Source organism: Pongo abelii, chromosome 12, assembly GCF_028885655.2.
Source record: "Pongo abelii isolate AG06213 chromosome 12, NHGRI_mPonAbe1-v2.0_pri, whole genome shotgun sequence".
Lineage (NCBI taxonomy): Eukaryota > Metazoa > Chordata > Mammalia > Primates > Hominidae > Pongo > Pongo abelii.
The window spans coordinates 132311973-132326722 of NC_071997.2; the positions used below are offsets into that span (position 1 = coordinate 132311973).

Sequence of the window (14750 nt, forward strand, 5' to 3'; positions counted from 1 at the left end):
CAATCACCCCACAGAAACACACGCGCCCCAGTCACCCCACAGAAACACATGCGCCCCAGTCACCCCACGGAAACACACACGCCCCAGTCACCCCACGGAAACACACGCGCCCCAGTCACCCCACGGAAACACACGCGCCCCAGTCACCCCACGGAAACACACGTGCCCCACTCACAAACATTACTCATTTATGTGATATTTTGTTACAATCAATAAACCAATATTAATACATGATCCACTGAAGCCCACAGTTTACATTAGGGCTCCTTCTTTGTGTCGCGCACTCTTTAAGTTTTGACAAATGCATTTTGTTGAGAATTCACCATGACTGTGTCATACGGAGGAGTTTCACTACCCTGAAATTCCCCTGTGCTCCACCAGCTCATCCCTCCCCCATCCCTGGCAACCCTGGACCATTCCATTGTCTCCATAGTGTTGCCTGCTCCAGAATGTGGCACAGTTGAAATCATACAGCCTGCAGCCTTCTCACAAGGGCTTCTGTCGCTTTGTACATTTTAGGTTCCTTCATTATTTTTAATGGCATAATTGCTCATTTTTAGATCTCTGAATAATATTCCATTATCTGGATGAACCAGTTTATTTTTCCTCTCAACTACTGAAAGATATTGTAGGTGCTGCTGATTTTAGGCAATTGTGAATAAAGCTGCTATAAATAGCTGCATTCAAGGTTTCATGTAGAAATAAGTTTTCAGCTCATGTGAGTAACTACAGAAGAGTATGAATGCTGGACCGCATGGTAAGAGCATGTGTAGTTTTGTAAGAAACTGCCGAACTATTCCAAGGTGGCTGAACCACTTCAGAATACACCAGCAGCCGATGAGAGTGAACTTCCACCAACAGAGGGTGAGCATGAATTTCCACCAGCAGCTGATGAACGTGAATTTCCACCAGCAGCGGATGAGCATGAATTTCCACCAGCAGCAGATGAACGTGAATTTCCACCAGCAGCAGATGAATGTGAATTTCCACCAGCAGCCGATAAGCATGAATTTCCACCAACAGAGGGTGTGCGTGAATTTCCACCAGCAGCCGATGAGCGTGAATTTCCACCAGCAGCCAATGAATGTGAATTTCCACCAAAAGCGGATGAGTGTGAATTTCCACCAGCAGTGGATGAGTGTGAATTTCCACCAGCAGTGGATGAGCATGAATTTCCACCAGCAGTGGATGAATGTGAATTTCCACCAACAGTGGGTGAGCGTGAATTTCCACCAGCAGCCGATCAGCGTGAATTTCCACCAGCAGCCGATCAGCGTGAATTTCCACCAGCAGTGGATGAATGTGAAATTCCACCAACAGTGGGTGAGCATTCCTGCTGCTCCACATCCTCCCCAGCATCTGGTGTGGTCAGTGTCTGCATTTTAGCTTTCCTAATGGGCTTGCAGTGACATCTTCTTGTTGCTTCAATTGGCAATTCCCTGAAGACATATGACGGGCGGAGGAGCATTTTTCTAAGCTGATTTGCCATCTGTGTATCTTCCTTGGTGAGGTGCCTGTTCAGGTCTTTTGTCCACTTTTAAATTGGGTTGTTTGTTTTCTTACTGTTGCATTTTTAGAGTGGTTCATATATTTGAATAATAGTCCTTTATCAGACAGAAACTTTGCAAATATTTTACCTCAGTCTGTGACTTATCTTTTCATTCTCTGAACATTGTCTTTTATAGAGCAGAACATTTAAGTTTAATGAAGTCCAGCTTATCAATTATTATTTACTTGACAGATCCTGTCTTTGGTGAAGTTGTTGCTAAACCCAAGGTCATCTAGTTTGTCTCCTATGTTATCTTATAGGAATTTTATAGTTTTATGTGTTCCATTTGAATTTCTTATCTGTGTGGAGTTAATTTGGGGGAAGGGCACGAGGCTTATGCCTGGATTCATTTTTGGCATGTGGGCACTATTTGTTGGAAAGACTACTTTCTCCAACTTGTGGCCTTTGCTCCTTTGTCAATGGTCAGTTGACTCTATTTATGTGGGTCTGTTTCTTTGCTCTTTATTCTGGCCCATTGATCGATTTTCCTAGTCTTTTGCCAATACTATACTATTTACGACTGTGGTTTATGCTAAGCATTGAGGTCAGGTAGCGTCAGTCCTCCAACTGTGTTCTCCTTCACTATTAAGTTGGCAATTCTAAGTTTTTTGCCTCTCTGTACACACGTTAAGATAAGGTTGTCAATATCCACAAAATAACTTGCTGTTATTTTGATTGGGGTTGCATTAAATCTACAGGACAAGTTGGGAGGAACTGGCATCTTGACAATATTGAGTCTCAGAATTGAGCCTCACTGCCCATAGTCACAGAATATCTCTTCACTTATTTACTTACAGAAAACATTCAAGCTATAATGTTTTGTAAGAAAACAAATAAAACACAAAGCAAAGCACTGTAATCCTAAATACACACAGTCACACACTTGCACACGCACATTTGCACACGTGCATACACATTTACACACATGCACACACAGGCAGAAGGAGAAAGCGCTCACCCCAGGTTACATCTGCACAGTGGTGTGCAGGTGGTGGGTATCTTGTATTTTCCTATGCTTTCTAACTGTTATATAATAAACCCACGTGACTTTTATCGTCAGGAAAAAGAAACTTTAACAAAATGATTTCACTTTAGTGGTGTAAAAAATATGACTGTGGATTGAATAGCAATGACCCAAACATATTCTCAGATTTCACTATGCTTCACAGAAGCCTGTTTCTCTCTTAATTTTTCCTCCTTTAAATTCCTCTGAAGTTAGAATTCTTTCATCCTTAGCCTCCACTCACTTTCATGACGTAATCATATAACATCAAAGCGCTTGTCAATTTCTTGTGAACCTCGAGCCCTCTCTTCATGAACCAGGCCCTCCATTGCCTGCTGTGCACTTGTTCCGGCTTCACTTGGAGTCACAGAGCGTGGCGAGGTCACTTCTAATTTAACCCCGGCAGCTCATTTTTTTTTTTTTGTCATTGACTTATTTTTAGTGATTCCAATTAGATTTGATGCTTATTGACAGAGTCTGCTATATTTTTCTTATGAGGAAGAATATATGAGAAGTGGATGCTTTTGATAATTTTGATGAAATTAATGCTTAAAAACAACATGGTTATTTAGTTAGAAATGGGTTACATTGCTACAGTCTCTCTGAGTTTCCCCTACACTGTCATTATTTTGCCTGCACTAGAGCTGGTAGTTAATTAATTATAAAACCATATGCATAATTAAATCCTTATTGTCTAGTGGGTTTTAGTCATCGTCCTTTGTTTTTTTCTGTCATTAGTTGGCTTAGTTTCTTAGAGATTATATGAAACCCTGCACACGGTAGGCCAGTCTTTAGCGGATAGAAAAATGAGTAAAAACATGTTGCCTCCTGTTCTCTTCTGCATACCATGGATTTCTGCTTGAATTGCAGTTACCATTTGAAGAATATAAACATCGTATTTCTGAAAGCTAGATCTCTAAAGATACTCTGATGTTACAATCAAATAGATGCATATACGTGTACATATACATGTGTATCTGTGTGCATTTCTCTATATATGTATCAATACACATTACATATTCACCCTGCAGATGCCATCAACAATAAAAACAAAACATCTCAGTCCTAACATTAAAAATAGAGATTTTAAATGCACACATAAAATATTTATCTGTTCTTTGAAACTGAGTACTTTTTGAAGAGATATGATAGAAGGAAAAAAAGATCCCACAACCTTTTAAAGAAAATTGCTTCCTTAAGGTGCCTAGAAGAATGGCAGGTCTATACTTTTAAAAACAAAATTATGAAAATTGTCTCTATTTCCGAGACAGCCTAAAATTAAGATGACTTTGAAACCACTTCAAACAGTTTTCAAAATTCTTTCAGGAGAAAGCCCTAATTACTAAAGTAAAATAGCTTTATTGGGCGCTCTTATCTTAAAAGCATGCTGTTTAGAAATTAAACCTACACCGAGCTGAGGGTGTGTGGCTCCTGGTCTCAGGGGTCTGGAGGCCCCAGTCCTGTGAAGATGTCCAGGGAAGTGTTCTGAGCCTGGTGTGGGTGAGCCCTGCTGACCTGGGTGGCTCCTGCGGTGGGAATGGGGTTCAGAGCTCCCCCCTCAGGTAAATGAGAACCATGCAGTCTTCTCACCTCAGGGGCGTGGACACTTTCAACCCGTCCATAGGGCTTCCACAAAAGTCATATGGAAGGGGCTGTGGAATTGTAACATTCTCTCAAGGGCTCCACGTGCAGTCAGGACATTTGGGGACTTGTGTTCAGGATTTGGAGGGGGCGTCTGCCCTCCAGGAACTTTCTAGTTTGTTTTGGTAAAAAATGACAGTGAAGAAAGAAATTAGTAGAAACCAACGGGTGCTAAGCTGTGTTTGAGGGACGTGTTCTGGTTAAGTTTAGGTGTTTTTGTTTGTTTGTTTCTTTACCCATTTTCTAGATGCCACAAAGGAGAAATTCTTAGCTAGTAGAATAAAACGAGTTATAGCAATTCTATTGAACTATTGAGTTAATTAAGGGCATTTGTGTTGGGGTCGGACAGAGCAAAGAAAATTCCAGGTGTGTGGGAGGGTGAGGAAAAGCAGTGATTAACCCGGGGGTGAATTTCAGCCAATCCACCAGCTTCTGGAAATGCCCCTCCGGCTTTTTTTTTTTTTTTTTCCAGTAAAATTGGTGCTGTTTTGCCAATGAAAAGATAACATGGTAGCTATTCTGATAGTAAATTTAATGCCTGGAAATATTTTTTGATACTTTGGGGTTTCAATGCAAGCTCAAATTGTTATTACATGAAATTTTAGCATTTTTGAATAGAAAATAACAAAATTTAGAGTTGTTAATTTATAGTCACAGAAATTAAAGTATGATTTTCTGCTCTTGCTCTATAACTACTACAATGAGTAACTAGACTGATTTACAAAGACACATGACCCCAGTTCACAGAGAGACCTGATTGCAAGACACCCCTGGGGCTGGGGCCTGTCCATCCGCTCCGTCCTAAGAGTTTCCTGGGGGCCCTGGCTTCCCTGCAGCATCTGAAGGCACTCAGGACCGACCCCCTCCCCCGCCGAAGGATACGGAGAGCAGTCCTTCGCATTTTCAGGTGAATTTGTGCAGAGAAATAGTCTTGACCTAAGAATGTGGAGCTAAAAGGCCTTTCAACAAAACACTAAACTGCTTCCTGCCCTGCAGGAATAAGCAGCACCCAGAGCTCTCTGCTGATAGCCTTTGAAAATCAGAGGGACTGAGGGAAGCTTCAGGAGGTTTCTGTTTTTGTTTTGTTTTGCTTTTCCATGGAAATTACATACATCTCAGTATTTGCCTATTAAAGATACCTTTGTTAGAAAAATGAGCTCTTGATAATATCCCACAATTGTTAGAAAATACCAATTAGTGAATAATATTCAGATGAGGAAGGAATTGTCTGAGGACACCTAAATAAAGTTTCAAAGCTTGAGGTGTTCTTGGCAGTGACACAGATGAAAGCGCAGGTCCAGCTCCGTGAGCGGCTGTGTTTACCATTTCCCAGTTGTGGTGGATATGCCCAGAATTCATTGTGGAGCGTGATCTCCAACTACAGGGAGCAGGAAAATAAAACAAAAATAAATGCATGGAAGTAACTGGCTGGGATTTACTCAGGGGAAGGGAAAAAGCATAAAAGAGAAAAGCTAAAGCCATATTTCCAAAAATTCAAATAATATTTTAAAAAAGAATGCAATCTCACTGGCAATAGCAGATGATAAAAAGCTACTCTTTTTACCAATAAAGTAGGCAAATACTGACCACATTATAGACACACACACATATATAATCACACAGAGACATCGTTGCACACCCACAAACACACGCGGCACATGCTACCTGTGAGGCGGTGGCTGGACTGGCCTAGATAAAGGAGACTGGAGTCCTCAGGAGTGTTTGTGTAGGTGCAGAAAGGGATGCAATATTGTTGGAAGGCATTGCGGCAGTTTTTCTCTCAAACATATATACATTCCATATCTACAAAATCATCCTCAGTAATATCGATAATACAGATCTGCTCATCTCAATACCATTGCTAAAATTAAAGGCAGCAAACGAAGGAAGGTTATATAAATTGCTATGTCATGCAGTTATTAAAAATTCTACTTAAAAGTGCTTATTGAAATTGATAGGTTAAAGCTATTATAAATAGAATTATACTACTACATAGACTGTAATTATATTTTTGAACTAAATATTCATGAATGTATGTGCACAAATGAAATGACAGATATGCTAAACCAAACGTGAACAGTGATTACCACTGGGTAATGAAATTGCAGAGGAGTTTTCTCTTCTTTTCACCTGTCTATCGTAATGTTTTTAGATGAAAATATACATGTTTTTGAGACAGGGCGTTGCTCCATGGGCCAGGCTGGAATGCAGTGGCACAATCACAGCTCATTGTGGCCTCCAACTTCTGGGAGCAATCTTACCACCTCAGCCTCCCCAGTAGCTGGAACTCAAGCACACACCACCACACCCGGCTAATTTTATTTGTATTTTTCATAGAGAAGGCGTTTCGCCATGTTGCCCAGGCTAATCTTGAACTCCTGGGTTCAAGCTATCCTCCGGCTTCAGACTCTCAAAGTGTTGGGATTATAGGCGTAAACCACTGTGCCTGCCCACTTTTTTAACATATGAAATAAAATCTATATCATAGATGTATGTGCATGTGTATATAAGAGATGTCTGTGTGTATGCGAACATGTGGAGAATAATTTCACTTCATCCAAGTGTTCTCTCTTGAAAGATAAATCAAAACGAGAGATTTTGCAGAAAGACAAATGGGATGTACTTTGGAAGAAAGTGCCTTGTTTTGGAGAATATGCAATAATAATCCTCTTGTCCTCTCACTAGTCTTCAAAACTGAATTCCCCGAAGAACTGAGGCTTAGGCAGCATTTTGAGAAAAGGACGGAGCTGCTTGTTGAATGAGGGATGCAAACAGCCGGTGTGGGGACAGTGCCGCATCCATCCCTGAGGTTTCTTGCGCGTGATTCTTCACTCTTCAAACAACCAGCCCAAGTTCCTCTTTCCAGATGCCCCTGAGCTTCTTCCAGGCACTCAGCCCAGCGGCTGTCATGGGACCCTGTGCCCCCTGCACTGTTGACCACCAGTTTATGACAGGAATGACCAGCTGCTTCAAGGATGGGACGATGGCATTCAGGAAAGGAGAGATGCTCACCCATAGGCCAGTGCCTGGGAGGAGGTGCACCCCGCAGCAGGGCGGCTGTGCTACAGCTGGCGACTGTGTTATGGCTCCCTTCCCCAACTCTCCACTCCAGTGTCCTGGGGATCACTCCACAGTGGGAATCAAACAATACACTTGTTAAAGTGTTTGGAACAATTAGATACACAATGCCCAAAGGCACTGCTCAGCGAATGCTGGCTCTATCAGAACTATTATCAGCCGTAGCTGTTTCTGTGGTTGGGACTCTTTGCAAGAGCTATAAAATGCTAAACTGACAAACCACAGGGAAGCTGGGAAGTCAGGGAAATACGACAACCCCTTTAATCAGAGTATGAAATCTCAAGGAAGTCAGTGTTTTGTCTTTTTTTTTTTTTTGAGACGGAGCCTTGCTCTGTTGCCCAGGCTAGAGTGCAATGGTGTGATCTCAGCTCACTGCAGCCTCCGCCTCCTGGGTTCAAGAGATTCTCCTGCCTCAGCCTCCCCAGTAGCTGAGATTACGGGCACCCACCACCATGCCTGGCTAATTTTTTGTATTTTTAGTAGAGACGGGGTTTTGCCATGTTGACCAGGCTGGTCTTGAACTCCTGACCTCAGGTGATTCTCTCACCTTAGCCTCCCAAAGTGCTGGGATTATGGGCATGAGCCACCGCACCTGGCTGAGTGTTTTGTCTTTAATAGCTAAAGCAAGATGGCGACCGGATGTTGCCTTGGTTGAGTGATGTTGCCGGTTGAGTCTGTGGGTGCTCCTTATCCGGGTGTGCTGTTACTAACTGGTTCTTCCCACTGTGCGGCCTGGATACAGGGTCGAGGAACCCGAGGGGCCTAACGAGCGGCCTGGATACAGGGTTGTGGAACCTGAGGCTAGAATTCAGTGTTCTGAAACAATTTCAAGCGAAAAAAATCAGATGGTCTGATAAAACCAGTCAGGTTAATCATCGTGTGAGTTTATACTCCTTAATAAACTCCGCTTTATATATACATCTATCCTATTAGTTCTGTCCCTCTAGAGAACCCTGGCAAATACACGTTCTTTTCTGCATGGAAAGGAGGTGGAGACATGTGTGTTTGTGCATGTATCATGCATATCTCCAGGCATCTTGTCAATCTCCAGGCTGGAGAGGTAAAAACTGAGGAGTTTTCTTTTTTTTCAAGTCCAAGAAGCTATCAGCCCTTCCACCCTCTCCAGGTGTCAGCACCGCTAATGTCCCCAGTGCAGGGCTTGTTTAGGCCGGAGCTGCTTGTTTTCCTGAAACTTACCAATTCCCTTCTGGTTAAAAAGCCATCTGCATCTTTGCAGAATGATTGGTTGCAGTGGGTCCCACTCACGGGCTGCGAGTTTCTCTTATGAATTAAAACCCCAGAAGGCAAAGTTCAGCCTTCAGAGGGTGGGTGACCCTCAGGCCTGAATGTGGCAAATGCCTTAGGAAACACTCATGTGCATTGGATTGTGAGATTCTGTACCACCAAATGTGTCAGCTCGATTTCATAAATTAACAAGTAAATTCTCATTCACAAGCAATCTGAGGCCCGGCCTGCGTGGGTGGCACATGAGAGAAATGCATAAAATGCCAAGTACTTGCCCAAGATTCATGCATTTGCCTATTTCAGAGAGAAAGCAGGCACAGGCCGCTTTTCATCCTAGATTGCCAAGGTGAAAGTGACTGTCGGTATTGTGTGCATTTGATATAGGGTCCAGAGAGGTGTAGAGGGAAGAATGGCTTACCTGATGTCACAAGGACAATTATTGGCAAAGTGGAAATAGAGCCCCTTCCAAACCATGAACCAAGGAGTGATTTCAAGTTGCTTTCTGGGAATTGTGTTGGCATCTTATAGACACTGGCTCCACTTTTCAGAATAACTGTGTAAAAAATGCTTTATACAAATAAGAAAAATGAACCTAATAAGAATTGCAAGACCTCCCTGGCTTATGTACAATTATAAATAGTAGAGACAAGGTACTCTTTCTGCCTGGCATATTTATCTTGTGTTTTGAGAAATTCAGAACTCTCAGATGCATTAAAAAGTGACCTAATTCAAAGAAATAGTTGCTTACCCCTGTCTCTACAAGGTGTAAAAGCAGGAGAAAGTGTCATCATTGTTTCTTGCCAGTTGTTGGATTGTATGGAAGAGGACACTATGGAAAACGGGATGAGCCTGTTTGTTGATGTAGAATATTCAGGGGTGTTCAGGAAGGAAGTTCAGGTCAAGAGGATGGACTTTGGGCTTCTTCCTCTGTGAAGGGGAAACATCACCTCACGTGTGAAGCCTTATGTGAATTCCCAAGCGGAATGGATCTCAGCTCCAGCTGCTTCACCACTCTTTATATAAGAATCGAGGCACTGTTTTGTTAATGATTTTATGAATGTAAATTTTAAATAGCTTTCTGCAAAACATCCACCTGTAAAAAAAACTGTTCTTCGGTTACTTAAGTTGAGAAACTGCAACCTGGGGTATATCGCAGCATAAGCAGCTGCTGCAGAGAAGCAGCCACGATCTACACGAGGACTTGTGAGGAAGAAGGTGTGGGAGGCGATATTTCCTTCCTACAGAGGGGCCAACACTCGAAATGTTCTAACAGCAGATAAAAGTGCGTTTTGTGAATTAAAAAAAATGACGCTGTTGCAGACAGAGAAATAACCAAGCACAAACACAGTAATTCAGGGAGAGACGGCCAGGTGGAAACAGGTGAGGGGTGAGGCCGAGTGGCATCAGGTGGAATCAGGTGAGGGGTGAGGCCAGGTGGAATCAGGTGAGGGGTGAGGCCAGGTGGAATCAGGTGAGGGGTGAGGCCAGGTGGAATCAGGTGAGGGGTGAGGCCAGGCATAAACAGGTGAAATCAGGTGGAAACAGGTGAGGGTGAGGCCAGGCAGAATCAGGTGAAATCAGGTGAGGGGCGAGGCCAGGTGGAATCAGGTGAGGGATGTCAGGATACATGGACTAGAGCCAGCAATGCTCAGAGAAGAACTTTTTAAAAGAAAGACCACTCTTTAATAGTAAAAAACATGAAAGACAATAAAAATAGGGGTTCAGAAAACATGGTAAAAGCTAAAAATATTGAGCAATGATGCAAGCAAGCAAATAAAACAATCAAGTGATTAAAGAACACAATTGGGAAACTGAGGCATTCACTTCTTGCATTTAATTGTAGCTTACGTGAGACTAGCTCTCCTGCTAAGAACAACTGTGAAACCCAGATATAATAAAAGTAAATTAAAAAAAAAAACCTGTTAGAAATGCTTTAGAAAAGCACCCCGACAGCCAAGATTTGGGTTGGGGGAGAGGCAGGCGGGGTCTGGAGAGAAGAGAAAGGCCCGGGGACCAGCCCTTCCTGCCACTTTCCCGGAGCCTTTGAACCTGAGAGTTAGGAAGCAGAGGATAAAACTTCCCTTCATGCATGAAAGCAACCAGACAAAATTGGAGTCCAGGGCTACCAAGGCAAAAATTAGCAAGAATCTAAGATCCCAGGAAGTAAAATACAAGTGAGCCCTGAATTCCACGACCCCAAAGCACTCACCAAGCCCCCATCTGCAAGGACGAGGTGTTCGCACAGCCCACAGAAGCTGTGTGCAGGGTTCTGGGGAGACAAACACAGGATCCCGGTCTCATGGGAGCAGGACAGGCCTCCGTCACACTTTGGGATTGAATCTGAGCCTCCAGAAGAGGAAGGGGCCCAGACCTGAAGTGCAGCCTGGATCCCCTCAGTCCTGCTGGAAAGGAGGTCCTATGCCACAGTGTTAGCAACAAGCCAGGAAAAAAGTAAGCCCTCCATGGAGATAGGCAAGAATTCCAGACAAAACTTTTTGTATACTGTGCCGGACTTAAAATAAAATACTCTTTGTCATGAGAAGAAAAAATCAAATAATAGAAAATCAAGGGGAAGAAAACCAGGCCGTAAAAAGCATTCCACAGACTGTTAGACATGAATGTTAAAATAGCAGCAATGCACATGCTCACAAATACAGGCACTTTCAATAGAGAAATGCAATCTACAAAAATAATATAATTAAAACTTTAGAACTGAAAAAGGTAGCTACTAAAAATAAGAACTCAATAGATATGTTTAATAATAGACTGGGTATACTATCAGAGAGGGTAAGTAGACTGGAAATAGATAGAAACAAAACAAATATTCTGAAGTTTTGAGAGACAAAAGAAAATACAAAGTAGAATAAGTGATGGAGAAAGTTATACCATACACATAACTGTAGTCCCTGAAAATAAGACGAGAAGACAAGAAGAGAGAGAACGAGGAAAAAGCAGTGTTAAAGAGACACTAGCTAAGCATTTCAAAAGCAATAGTGGAGAGACTCGCTAACAATTTTTGAAAAGTTATGAGACATCAAGCACTCTAGAAAATAAAAACAAAGAATACGAAGAAAATTACTTCAAAGGACATCAGGGAAAAACTTCTAAAAGTAATTTTTTTAAAGGGAAAAAAAATAGTAGCCATAAGGGCCAAAAACATTTCTTTTAAAGACCTATCAATAATCCTGACATCTGACTTTTCCACAGAAACAATGAAAACCAACATGTAATTGTTGTAAGAAAAATATCTGACAACCTATAATTCTATACCCAGCAAGATATACTTCAAGCATAGGCAAATTGTACATACTTTCAGGCACTGAAAAACTGGGGTGAATTATTTGCCAAAAGATCCTCATAAAGAATAAATACTGAAGGAAATAAATAAACAGGAGTCTTCAGCCATTCAGAAAATTGTACTAGATTGAAACACAGATGTGCAAGATGCAAAAAGTGGTATCTCAATGAATATATATCTATCTCCATCTATCACCTCTCTCTCTCTATATATATATGCAAAAATGGCATTCCAGTGAACATATCTATATCTATCTCTATCATCTTTCTCTATTTCTCTCTCTCTCTCTCTCTATATATATGCAAAATATGGTATCTCAATGAGTATATCTCTATCTCTACCTATCATCTCTCTCTCTCTCTCTCTCTATATATATATATATGCAAAAATGGTATCCTAATGAATATATCTCTATCTCTACCTGTCATCTATCTATACATTCATTGTATTACTAGAATGAATTCTATAACTAGAACATATAGAATTCTAGATATTCTAGTTCATTCATTGTATTGCTGAGCACTACTACACTGCATAAATATACCCTCTTTTATCAGCTCTTCCATTGATAGACAGTTGGGTTGATTCCAGTTTATGGCTACTTTTGCTAAAACTTTTACTCACATTCTTGTAAGTGTGCATGTGTGACTGAGTATGCATGCATACCTCTGTATGTTGTGGCAGTGTTTCTTGCTTAAATACCTAGGAGTGGAATTTCTATGCCATAGGATATATATGCTTCCACATTTACATTCCTATATTCTACCTTATAAGGAACTGGCAGACGATTCCCTGAGTTTCTTTATTTACACATTGAATATTGTTTTTAGTTTTGGGCTATTACTAATAATCAAGCTGCAATCAAGTCCCACTGGTTGATGATATTGTTCTGTTCTTCTGTATCCTTGCTACTTTATTTTTTTTCTTTAATCTAGTAGTTGTATCAATTGTGAAGAGCAGGTGCTAAAATTCCTAATTATAATTGTGGATTCTGTAAGCTTTCATTTCCTGGATTTGAAGCTTTGTTGTTTTCTGTATGCATACAGACTTGGAGTTCACTGGTCTTGGTGAATTTTTTTTTATTGCATAATATTCATCACTGGTGATTTGTTTAGAATTGTGCTTTTCTGTTATTAAAAATGGCATTTTAGTTTCCTTTTGATGGTGCTTCTTTTTCAGTCTTATTACTTTTTATCTACATTTATCATTATATCTGAAGTAAATTTCTATAAACAGCCTATAATTGGGTCATTTAAAAAATTATAAAACATGGGGGAAAAATCTCTGTCTTTTAATTGATTTGTCTAGACCTTTATGTTTCATGTAATTATTGATATGTTAGAAGTTGGTGCATCATTTTATTATGTCGTTCCTTTTCTGTTTTCTCTTTCCTGTTTTCCTATGAGTTACTTGAATGCTATTTTAGTATTTCAGTTTAATTTACTGATACCGTTTTGCATATATCTGCTTGGGTATATAATTCTTTTGTTGTTGGAATTAGAGTAGCCCCTGATCCGTGTGGGATATGATCCTGGTGGATGCCTGAGGCTATGGATAGTATCAGGCACTATAAATACGGTGTTTTTCAGCCTGGTGACTGAGAGGGCTACTGAATGTGTAACCGGAGGGTGTAGAGCACAGTGTGGAGATGCCAGACAGAGTGGGATGGTGTGATATTTACATTATGCTACTCAGAACAGCACACGAATTGAAACTTATACATCGTTTATTTCTGGAATTTTCTATTTAATATTTTGGGGCCACAGTTGATTGCAGGTAACTGCAACTGTGCAAAGTGAAACTGCAGGTGAGGGAAACTGCGGCACAGCACACACACCCGGCCTCTCAGAGTCCCCCTGTGCAAAGTGAAACTGCAGATGAGGGAAACTGCGGCACAGCACACACGCCCGGCTTCTCAGCGCCCCCGGCAGAGCCATTTGCTACTTTAAGTGGCGCCTGGAAGCCTCCTCTCCCTACTCGACAACGCGGCTGTCTTTAATATTAGCACAGCAGGCCGGGCGCAGTGGCTCATGTCTGTAATCCCAGCACTTTGGGAGGCTGAGACCGGTGGATCACCTGAGGTCTGTAGTTCGAGACCAGCCTGGCCAACATGGTGAAACCCCGTCTCTACTAAAAATATAAAAATTAGTCGGGTGTGGTGGCAGGCGCCTGTAATCCCAGCTACTCGGGAGGCTGAGGCGGGAGAATCACTTGAGCCTGGGAGGCGGAAGTTGCAGTGAGCCAAGATTGCACCACTGCACTTCAGCCTGGTGACAGCAAGACTCCATCTCAAAAAAAAAAAAAAAAAAAGAGCATAGCACATTCTGAATGCATTCTCAGTCAGTCTAATTTTTTTTTGCGTTTGACTGTCAAGCAAAATGTTAAATATTGAAAAGTAGAACAGTCCATTATGTTCACTTGAATATTTGCCCTTTGGGTTAAATTTTTTATTCTTAGTGTTCCAAGTTTCTGTCTGTTATTTCCTTTCTATCTGAAAAAGTTTTCTTCAGTCATCGTCATAGATTCTGTCTGCTGGAAACAAGCCTCCTTAATTTCTCTTTAAGAATAATGGTGAAATAAGGTGTTTTTAAAGGGAAACTAAGGTACTTATTTTCTGTCTTGATAGTCTGTCATCCATCATTAGCTGGGTGTTAACTCTAAACAATAAATATTTAAAGAAATGTCATTCTTTTTGGGTGATTCAACATTTCAAAATCATTGGTAGCAAAAAAAGAGAAACACTAAAATTTGATCAAATATGCTGATTTTTTTCATGTAAAGCAAATTTTCTAGCTGCTTATCTCCTTTTAATAAATAACAAATATAGAGGTCCTGCTCTTCTAATAAAAATACAATAAATCTGGAAAGGGCAAAATAGCGAGAGATAAAGAGTTCATATAATGTGGAGAACCCTCACATTAGGTGAGAATAAGATC

At 41.2% G+C, this 14750-nt stretch overlaps 1 protein-coding gene across 2 annotated transcripts in view; it reads left to right on the forward strand.

Annotated features, from left to right (window-relative positions):
• The first annotated feature begins 448 nt into the window (after positions 1–448).
• The window catches only part of LOC129057792 (uncharacterized), a 53276-nt gene continuing 38974 nt past the window's right edge, over positions 449–14750 (forward strand). The window contains exon 1 of one of the 2 annotated variants that reach the window (XM_054548459.1): positions 449–1323. In XM_054548459.1, coding sequence (XP_054404434.1) covers positions 739–1323 — 585 coding nt within the window. In that variant the 5' untranslated portion in view covers positions 449–738. The remainder of the gene's footprint in view (positions 1324–14750) is intronic. The other variant, XM_054548458.1, reaches the window with a different exon arrangement.